The 10,837-nt window shown below is 40.1% G+C and overlaps 1 protein-coding gene across 1 annotated transcript; it reads left to right on the top strand.

The window, feature by feature from the left end:
* Positions 1–6,451: 6,451 nt before the first annotated feature.
* Positions 6,452–10,080, top strand: barx1 (BARX homeobox 1). The gene is made up of 4 exons (XM_014168456.3): positions 6,452–7,130; positions 8,449–8,740; positions 9,037–9,121; positions 9,377–10,080. Exons 1-4 carry the CDS (start codon positions 6,923–6,925, stop codon positions 9,542–9,544), a joined length of 753 nt encoding a protein of 250 aa, XP_014023931.2. The 5' UTR covers positions 6,452–6,922; the 3' UTR covers positions 9,545–10,080.
* Positions 10,081–10,837: the final 757 nt, after the last annotated feature.

Genomic DNA, 10,837 nt, shown 5'->3' with positions numbered 1-10,837 from the left:
GTTCCAGGATCATGTGACCACGCCCCGGCTTCAGTAGTAGGATGCGTTCCAGGATGACTGCATTTCAGTGCTGCGCAAACACTGAGTTCAAACTGGACGGCTCGAATTCTACACTCTTCCTTGCAATGTTTTTTTTTGTAATTGAGTCGTTCACTTGAAAATATAATAGAGAGTGGTACTCAGAAATGTGTTGTATTGGATTTCCCGCAAACATGACACCTGCCCCATTGACCTTATCCCTGGAATAATTTAAAAAAATGCACCTCAAACAGGAATAGAATGGAAAATATTAAACAAATCCAATAGAACAGAACTTTAAAACAAACTTGTAAATAGTAGGGTAGCTCGTCAATTAAACTGACAATAATTATTGCCATTACAATAAATACTTTTCTCTAATTTAATTATCAGTAGACAATACATGTAACATTCCGTAATATCAGGACATAGCATAACATCCAAAATAAAATAATTTGGAAAAAATAACCAATACCAAAATGGAACAGGCAGGCCTAATTAATATCAAAGAAAATAACATGTATTTGCCACATGCACCAAATACAACAGGTGTAGACTTGGAATGCAGTGAAATGCTGAATACAACAGGTGTAGACTTGGAATGCAGTGAAATGCTGAATACAACAGGTGTAGACTTGGAATGCAGTGAAATGCTGAATACAACAGGTGTAGACTTGGAATGCAGTGAAATGCTGAATACAACAGGTGTAGACTTGGAATGCAGTGAAATGCTGAATACAACAGGTGTAGACTTGGAATGCAGTGAAATGCTGAATACAACAGGTGTAGACTTGCAATGCAGTGAAATGCTGAATACAACAGGTGTAGACTTGGAATGCAGTGAAATGCTGAATACAACAGGTGTAGACTTGGAATGCAGTGAAATGCTGAATACAACAGGTGTAGACTTGCAATGCAGTGAAATGCTGAATACAACAGGTGTAGACTTGCAATGCAGTGAAATGCTGAATACAACAGGTGTAGACTTGGAATGCAGTGAAATGCTGAATACAACAGGTGTAGACTTGGAATGCAGTGAAATGCTGAATACAACAGGTGTAGACTTGGAATGCAGTGAAATGCTGAATACAACAGGTGTAGACTTGGAATGCAGTGAAATGCTGAATACAACAGGTGTAGACTTGGAATGCAGTGAAATGCTGAATACAACAGGTGTAGACTTGGAATGCAGTGAAATGCTGAATACAACAGGTGTAGACTTGGAATGCAGTGAAATGCTGAATACAACAGGTGTAGACTTGGAATGCAGTGAAATGCTGAATACAACAGGTGTAGACTTGCAATGCAGTGAAATGCTGAATACAACAGGTGTAGACTTGGAATGCAGTGAAATGCTGAATACAACAGGTGTAGACTTGGAATGCAGTGAAATGCTGAATACAACAGGTGTAGACTTGCAATGCAGTGAAATGCTGAATACAACAGGTGTAGACTTGGAATGCAGTGAAATGCTTACTTACTAGTCCTTTCCCAACAACGCAGAATTAAAAAGTAAGAACTTTGCTAATAAAAAAAGGACATAGTAAGACAATAAAATAGCAATAACAAAGGCTATTGTCGAGATTTTCATACCCCTTGATTTTGTTCTTACAGTCTGAATTCAAAATTGATTAAATTATATATATATTTTCTCACCTATCTACACATAATACCCCAAAATGACTATGTGAAAACATGTTTTAAAAAATGTTTACAAGTTTATTAAAAATGGAAATACAGAAATATCACATTTACATAATTGTTCACACCCCTGAGTCAATACTTTGTAGAAGCACCTTTGGCAGCGATTACAGCTGAGAGTCTTTCTGGGTAAGTCTCTAAGAGCTGTGAGTCTTTCTGGGTAAGTCTCTAAGAGCTTTGAGTCTTTCTGGGTAAGTCTCTAAGAGCTGTGAGTCTTCCTGGGTAAGTCTCTAAGAGCTGTGAGTCTTTCTGGGTAAGTCTCTAAGAGCTGTGAGTCTTTCTGGGTAAGTCTCTAAGAGCTGTGAGTCTTTCTGGGTAAGTCTCTAAGAGCTGTGAGTCTTCATGGGTAAGTCTCTCAGAACATTCCACACCTCGATTGTGCAACATTTGCTCATTATTCTTTTCAAAATTCTTCAAGCTCTGTCAAATTGGTTGTTGATCATTGCTAGGCAACCATTTTACAGTCTTGCCATAGATTTTGAAGTAGATTTAAGTCAAATCTGTAACTCAGCCACTCAGAAACATTCACTGTCTTCTTGGTAAACAACTCCAGTGTAGATTTGGCTTAATGTTTTAAGGTATTGTGCTGCTTAAAGGTGAGTTAATCTCCCAGTGTCTGGTGTAAAGCAGACTGAACCTGGTTTTCCTCTGGGATTTTGCCTGTGCTTAGCTCCATCCCATGTATTTTTTTATCCTGAAAAACTCCCTTGTCCTTAACGAATACAAGCATACCCATAACATGATGCAGCCACCACTATGCTTGAAAATATGGTGAATGCTACTCGGTAATTTGTTGTATTAGATAACACTTTCTATTCAGGACAATAAGTGAATTGCTTTGCCACATTTTTTATGTGTTGCAAACAGTATACATGTATTGGAATACTTTTATTCTGTACAGGCTACCTTCTTTTCACTCTGTCAATTAGGTTAGTATTGTGGAGTAACTACAATGTTTTGATCCATCTTCAGTTTTCTCCAATAAGAGCCATTAAACTCTGTAACTGTTTTAAAGTCACCATTAGCTTCCTTTCCAACTGAGTTAAGAAGGACGCCTGTATCTTTGTCGTGACTGGGTGTATTGATAAAGGACAACGACCCTAAGCACACAGCCAAGACAACGCAGGAGTGGCTTCGGGACAAGTCTCTGAATGTCCTTGAGTGGCCCGATCGAACATCTCTGGAGAGACCTGAAAATACCTGTGCAGCAACGCTCCCCATCCAACCTGACAGAGCTTGAGAGGATCTGCAGAGAAGAATGGGAGAAACTCCCCAAATACAGGTGTACCAAGCTTGTAGCGTCATACCCAAGAAATGTGATATTTCAGTAAAAACAATTTTTATATACATTTGCAAACATTTCTAAAAATCTGTTTGTGCTTCATCATTATGGGGTATTGTGTGTAGATTGATGAGGGGGGGGGGGGACAATTTAATCAATTTTAGAATAAGGCTGTAACGTTACAAAATGTGTAAAAAGTAAAGAGGTCTGAATACTTCCGGAATGCACCGTAAATCACCGCCACTGACCAATGCACATGCCTACTATCGTTAAACCGTAGCTCAGCAACAAAGAGTGGTTTCATCACAGTAGCACATTCAGAGATCGATTTATAGCCATTCATCTAAAATAATTCATAGATTTTAAACAATCAATTTCTGTTTCTCATAGACAGGCGAGTTCCTAACGACTTCCGAAAGCCAAGCTAGAGCTCTGTGAGACGTTCACAGCAATGGAGGTAGACGTTTTGATCACATTTTCTCATATGTATTTTTCAGTTATAAGGACGGTGAAATCTTATACTTAGTCGTTTTATAATTTCATGATGCTCTATTTAGAAAAGCATATCAGTCATTTCAAGCCTTATTCATAAAGGTTTGTTTTGTTTTCCATCTTATAAATCACTCTTGTATCGTATTTGTACTGCGTACTTGAGCTTGTGTCGTCAGAAGTGACTACAACTCAGCAATGTGTAACTATTTTCACCAGAAAGGTGAGATTTGAACCTTTCATGGAGTATGCAGCATTACCAGCTACTGTTTATAGCCCTCGTCATAGATAATAACTTTTGGGGATTACGTCGATTACGTTTAGAGGATGCTACCATGATTACGGATAACCCTTGGATGAATCATGAATAATAACGAGTGAGAAAGTTACAGATGCACAAATATCATATCCCCAAGACATGCTAACCCCCCAGTATTTGTATTGGTGCGAGGTTAGCATATCCTTGGGTCTATGATATTTGTGCATCTGTAACTTTCTCACTCATCATTATTCAAGATTTATTCAGGATTATACGTAATCATGGTAGCATCCACATTAATGTAGAAAAGTTTAGAAATATATTCGATTCTTATTTACCATAAAAGTGACTCCAAAATGACCACAATACATTATTTATCATGAATTTCTATTGGGCACAAAATAATCTGAAACACAACCAAAACAAACAGCAAATGCATCCAACAGGTTTCTAGAGTCACAGGCTTCATGTAGTCGTTGCCTGCTATGAACATGGCACCAAATACAGCCTTCTGACTACTTTAATACACATATAAGTGATATTATCCGAATAGTTTTGGTCCCATAAAATGGGGGGATTATGTACAAAAAGTGCTGTAATTTCTAAACGGTTCACCCGATATGGATGAAAACACTTTAACCTCATACTCAAATCCAAAGTGCTGGAGAACAGAGCCAAAACAACAACAAATGGGTCACAGTCACAATACTTTTGTAGCTCACTGTAAATACAGTACATGCATGTATGTATGTATGTATGTATATATGTATGGATGTATGTATGTATGTATGTATGTATGTATGAGTGAGGGAGTGGTAGAGTGAGGTAGTGTTACAGTGAGGGAGTGGTAGAGTGAGGTAGTGGTAGGGTGAAGTAGTGTTAGAGTGAGGTAGTGGTACAGTGAGGTAGTGGTAGAGTGAGGTAGTGGTACAGGGAGGGAGTGGTACAGTGAGGTAGTGGTAGAGTGAGGGAGGGGTAAAGTGAGATAGTGGTAGAGTGAGATAGTGGTAGAGTGAGGGAGTGGTAGAGTGAGGTAGTGGTACAGTGAGGTAGTGGTAGAGTGAGGGAGGGGTAAAGTGAGATAGTGGTAGAGTGAGATAGTGGTAGAGTGAGGGAGTGGTACAGTGAGGTAGTGGTAGAGTGAGGGAGTGGTAGAGTGAGGTAGTGGTACAGTGAGGTAGTGGTAGAGTGAGGGAGGGGTAAAGTGAGATAGTGGTAGAGTGAGATAGTGGTAGAGTGAGGGAGTGGTAGAGTGAGGTAGTGGTAGAGTGAGGTAGTGGTAGAGTGAGGGAGTGGTAGTGTGAGGGAGTGGTAGAGTGAGGGAGTGGTAGAGTGAGGTAGTGGTAGAGTGAGGGAGTGGTACAGTGAGGTAGTGGTACAGTGAGCTAGTGGTACAGTGAGGTAGTGTTAGAGTGAGGTAGTGGTACAGAGAGGGAGTGGTAGAGTGAGGTAGTGGTAGAGTGAGGTAGTGGTAGAGTGAGGGAGTGGTAGAGTGAGGGTGTGGTAGAGTGAGGTAGTGGTACAGTGAGGTAGTGTTAGAGTGAGGTAGTGGTACAGTGAGGGAGTGGTAGAGTGAGGTAGTGGTACAGTGAGGGAGTGGTAGAGTGAGGTAGTGATACAGTGAGGTAGAGGTGAGGGATTCAGTGGGGTAGAGGTGAGGGATTCAGTGAGGTAGTGGTAGAGTGAGGGAGTAGTAGAGTGAGGGAGTGGTAGAGTGAGGGAGTGGTAGAGTGAGGTAGTGCTAGAGTGAGGTAGTGGTACAGTGAGGGAGTGGTAGAGTGAGGTAGTGGTACAGTGAGGGAGTGGTAGAGTGAGGTAGTGGTACAGTGAGGTAGAGGTGAGGGATTCAGTGAGGTAGTGGTAGAGTAAGGGAGTGCTAGAGTGAGGTAGTGGTACAGTGAGGTAGAGGTGAGGGATTCAGTGAGGTAGTGGTAGAGTGAGGGAGTGCTAGAGTGAGGTAGTGGTAGAGTGAGGGACTGGTAGAGTGAGGTAGTGGTAGAGTGAGGGAGTGGTAGAGTGAGGGAGTGCTAGAGTGAGGTAGTGGTACAGTGAGGGACTGGTAGAGTGAGGTAGTGGTACAGTGAGGGAGTGGTAGAGTGAGGTAGTGGTACAGTGAGGGAGTGGTAGAGTGAGGTAGTGGTACAGTGAGGTAGAGGTGAGGGATTCAATGAGGTAGAGTGAGGGATTCATCTTATTGAAGCAAACAAAGAGATTGATGCTCCTCTGGCCATCAGTGCATATTGCTACACAATTTGTCATGACCTGATTTGTGGATGTATTTGGGTGCGTGACTGAATTGCATGTTTATAAATAGTTCCCCAAATATATTTGATCAAAATGTTTACTTTCTACAACAACAACAAAAAATTGTAACATTCATTGTAAATGCATTTCAACGACGTATATACGCCATGGGCCCTTCAAATGGACGAGCATTCCTTTCCTTCAACATTGTGCACAATAAATCCCTCTATCTATCTCTATCTATCTCTCTCTTTCTTCCTCAGAGTAGGGAGGTAGGCTAATTTGGCCTAAACAAATTTCGTAATTTGTTTAAAGAATTATTTTAGCATGCAAATTCATGTTAATAGATGTTTCCTTCCTCTGGGTCTGAGAGACTGGCTGGTCTGAAGAGAGGAGGGGCATAGAGAGCGTACTCTTATAAACCTTCAACAGCATATCGTTCCTCAATCCATAAACACGGTGATGCTCGTCTAGCGTTGGAAAAACAGGGGTACGCTTCATTAGGCTACTCGATATTGGCCGGAAATTAAAACGTGTTGATGAAACGTCTTGGACGTTTGGTTCCATACTGAATTCGAAAGCAAAATTGGGATTCAGCAGCAAAGAAAAAGTTGGAGAAGTTTACATTTAAGACGATTACAAGAAGAGGAAGCAACTCGGATTCAACAACAGCACAGGACTGACTGTTTTTTTTTTATTTCAGTATCCACTTCAGGATGTTAGTTATTAACTTCCTTCATCAGAGTGTCTTCTTCTCTCCCCGTGTTCTAGATTAAGGAAGGACGTATTGTTAATGTCTCTGTCTCTACCGTAGAGAGAGAGAGAGAGAGAGAGAGAGAGAGAGAGAGAGAGAGAGACTAAACCCAAAGGAGGAAGAAACAGTGAAGTCTTTTATTACGCTCCGTCTTTCCCTCGTGTTGAACTGAATCATGCAGCATCCCTTGGACTTGGGGGCTCACTATTACCCCCCGGAGGTTCACCCCGACCACCGCTCCCACTCACACCGCTACCGGAGCTTTATGATCGAAGAGATTCTCACCGATCACCCGGACCACAAGGTGTCTACCCCGGCAGGGGAGCTGCTCAAGTTCGGAGTACAAGCTCTGCTCTCGGCTCGGCCATACCACAACCACCTGGGTAAACTGCGATGCTTTTGGTACTAGCTTGTTTTAACAGGGAGATGTAGCCTAACTTTAACTTTGTATTCAACATGACTCTAATTATTATATTGTTATTTTATATTCGTTTTTTTTTTGTTAGTCTTCTCTTGGGAGACTGCTTTATGGTTTTCAACTCAAAACAACTCGTTCTGTCAGAAACTTAATTGTCCTAAATGGCGAGCGTAAAACATTGATTTAATACATATTTGCATATGATTTACATTCGTTTCCTTGGTATTATTTTCTTATACAAAGTGCACAATCAAGATTATTTAAAAAAATATATATATATATATATATATATATATTTTAGAAAGCCAGGCAATACCAACCCAAGCCGACCAACGGATTCCTTTGACTCTTCACAAAATAAGTCCTCGACAAAAGTGCGTTGCAGTGCGTGCCATAATTCAATATTCAACATACTGTTTTAGGGGGAAAAACAAGATTTCAATTCCATTGGACTTTTAACAAGGTTTCTATATATTGTCATATAAACTGTAGTCTATCTTAATCTTCACGTAGCCAGATGTCTACAGAGTATTGGACTCATGTCTATGTACAATTACCATAGTATTATCCTTTTGTTAAAGCTGTTTACATTGATTGGCCATACGATTTGTAAAACGAGGCCTTGTTTTATCGAATACCACTATGTTTTGCACATCAGCAGTCATGGGCCATATGAATTTGTCTCAGGGAAATTGTATTGGTGGTGGGGGGGGGGGGGGGGGGGGGAGATATATTCAAACATGTCATGAAGTATATGCATAATACGTTTTCTTATCAATATTTTTAACCAAGTTATTACATTTCTACATTTCCTGACATTGACTGAATTTAGCATTTCATTAGTATTAATTCCACTATAATAAACTATTATAAGCATGATAATAATCAAATAATTACAATTACATTCAACAATTAAATAATTATTATTTGTAGTAGGCTTATGTCTCGTCTAATAGACCTAATAAAAAAAAACGATAATACATATGTACTACTACTACTACTACTATTATACTACTACTATTATACTACTACTACTATTATACTACTACTTAAATACTATCATAATAACTCATAAAATAATAATTGTTCTTATAATTATAGAATAAAATGTTACTGTATTTATTTTTAACCTATATTTTACTAGAAAACATGTTATCATCACGTAGAACCAATTAAGAAAATAGCTAAGTGTGTACCCTATAGGCGATGTTAAATGTATTATTTTCGTGTAGGAGTTTAATGGGGGATAATCCCATTTATACGTGAAATTGTTTGATTTACAGTTTTGAAGGCAGACCAATCGGGTATCTTGAAGTTCCCGATGTCGCCACTCTCCTGCTCACTGGGATCACCGTTAAGCTCCGCTCTCCTATCCGGGGCTCCGGGACTCCACGGCGGCTCAGCTTCCCACCACCTCCCGTTGGACCTCCACCTCCGGAGCAAACTGGAGCACGGCGGAAACGGCAACGGCAAGACCAAGAAAGGCCGGCGGAGCAGGACGGTCTTCACCGAGCTACAGCTAATGGGCTTGGAGAAAAGATTTGAGAAACAGAAGTACCTTTCAACACCAGACAGGTATTTAAATAAATTAAACCATTCAAATTTAACCGTATTTATCCCCAGGGGGGCTATTATTGATGTGGGTAAAAGTGACTCGCTAATTAGTCCGATCAAAACTACACAATAACATAGACCTACAATCAGTCATATCTCTCTATAATACTGATGACACGAATGCAAGATATTGACACCAATGTAATATCTCTCTTATGAACATGTTAGATATTGACTCAAATGCTTTTTAGTGCAAGATGTGAAATTGGATTGAAATGAAAGAAAATCTCTTTATTCGCCACTTTGTCCCCATACAGAATAGATCTGGCTGAGTCTCTGGACCTGAGTCAACTACAAGTTAAAACCTGGTACCAGAACAGACGAATGAAATGGAAGAAAATAGTAAGTTCTTATTTCCTATTATGAACAATGAAAATGAAACGTATGCATTCACTACTGTAAGTCGCTCTGGATAAGAGCGTCTGCTAAATGACTAAAATGTAAATGTAATATGACAAGGAGGCGAGTGATTTTGATAAATAATGATATTAGTTGTCCATTAACTTGGTTTTATTAATGTTAGGCCTAAACAGTTTAATTGTAGATTATTTTTTTGGGGGGGTTCGTTTTAAAACGTGAATTGTTTCTACTGTTCAGGTCCTACAAGGAGGAGGATTGGAGTCTCCGACCAAACCAAAAGGCCGTCCCAAGAAGAATTCCATCCCGTCGAGCGACCAGCTTTCGGAGCAGGAGAGGACTCGAGACGTCGACCGTCAGTCGGACGGTTCCACCTCGTCACATTCAGACACTAACCAAGAGGAATAATAACGTTGGTGCTTCGACTAACTGACAACTCTCTGAAGACGTTCACCAGACGTTTCATACGGCCTCTGGGATGCGTAATGGTGGTCGACGGTTGAATCGAAGTGCCTTGCTCTTGACTTCGATATTTTTTTGGCACTTACATAGAGAGACTGATGATGTTGGCCTCCCGTAGGAGAGGCGGAACTCTATTTTTTATTACTAGTATCGTTCTCCAGACACTTCCTCCTTGGGACGAGGTTACTATTTTTATTTTTTTGTATGCTATTGTCACATCTTCTTTCGTAATCAATGTGTTGTAAATACCTATGCTTCCATCCGCGTCACGCCGAGCTAGCCGTTATGGAGCGGTAGCGGAGGGAGGGAGGGACGCGCAGCGAGCAGTAGGTGCACTCTTTCATTGCCTCCATTCAAATGACCCACTTTACACATACTTCTTCTGTTCTTTTCCTTTGTTTTGCATATTTACATGTTTTATTAGGCTATGTTTTTTATTATAAGGACATTGTTGGATGTAATTAAATATTTTTTCACTTACACTTAATCGTTCTTTTATTTTTTTAATTTTTATATTGGAAAGGAAATTAGACCAAATTTGCTATTTCCTGCAATCACATGAGAATGTTGATGTTGTTGGCAGCTGGGAGGTCATTTTACATCCAAAGCATTTCCATTCACCTACACGTATAGTTTCTATTCCAGCGCTGTGATGTAAATCGTTTACTTGTGACATTTTATCAGTGCTACAATTTCTTGGTAGGTAGTCCTTAAATTACGCACAATTCTGCATGATATGGAGCTCTGGGTTGAGTTGAACGACAACGAAATATGACGACCAAAACGAAAGAGGAACGTTCAATAATATTACTTTACGGTAATTTGACACAGGTATAGTCTAACGCCATTACATCAAGAGTCAGCTGCTCGCTTCTTCAATGTGAAGACTCGGGAACCGCGACAGTAGGACTAAAGGCAAATCCCAATAGTCTAACAATTAGTGCCGCCACTCCAAATGCAAATGATACTGTCCTGTTGCAAATATCGCAGACATAACTATCTAATCACACCTGTTTAATTAAGGAAACAAATAATCCTTCTGGTTAAATTACATCTCAACTAAATGTTGGCCGTTAGATTCGGAGTGAATTGTAATTCTCTTTCAACAATGGTGTTACCAACACACGTTTAAATGGGAACAGTGCAGGGTATGCGTGAACGCTCTACAACATTTGTATCTTTTCCCTACAACCGAATAGTATCCTCTCTCTCTCTCGTATTCCCAAATGGGCCCGATTC

This window comes from Salmo salar, chromosome 22 (assembly GCF_965601325.2).
Source record: "Salmo salar chromosome 22, fSalSal1, whole genome shotgun sequence".
Lineage (NCBI taxonomy): Eukaryota > Metazoa > Chordata > Actinopteri > Salmoniformes > Salmonidae > Salmo > Salmo salar.
Note: the sequence above shows the minus strand (reverse complement) of the source record. Positions and strands in the feature narration are given on the sequence as shown.

Bases quoted from the DNA above. Each gene is read 5' to 3' on its own strand.
- barx1 (XM_014168456.3), top strand. From the start codon at position 6,923: ATGCAGCATCCCTTGGACTTGGGGGCTCACTATTACCCCCCGGAGGTT. The intron at 7,131-8,448 runs GTAAACTGCGAT...TTTGATTTACAG, and splicing joins GCCATACCACAACCACCTGG to TTTTGAAGGCAGACCAATCG. The intron at 8,741-9,036 runs GTATTTAAATAA...GTCCCCATACAG, and splicing joins TACCTTTCAACACCAGACAG to AATAGATCTGGCTGAGTCTC.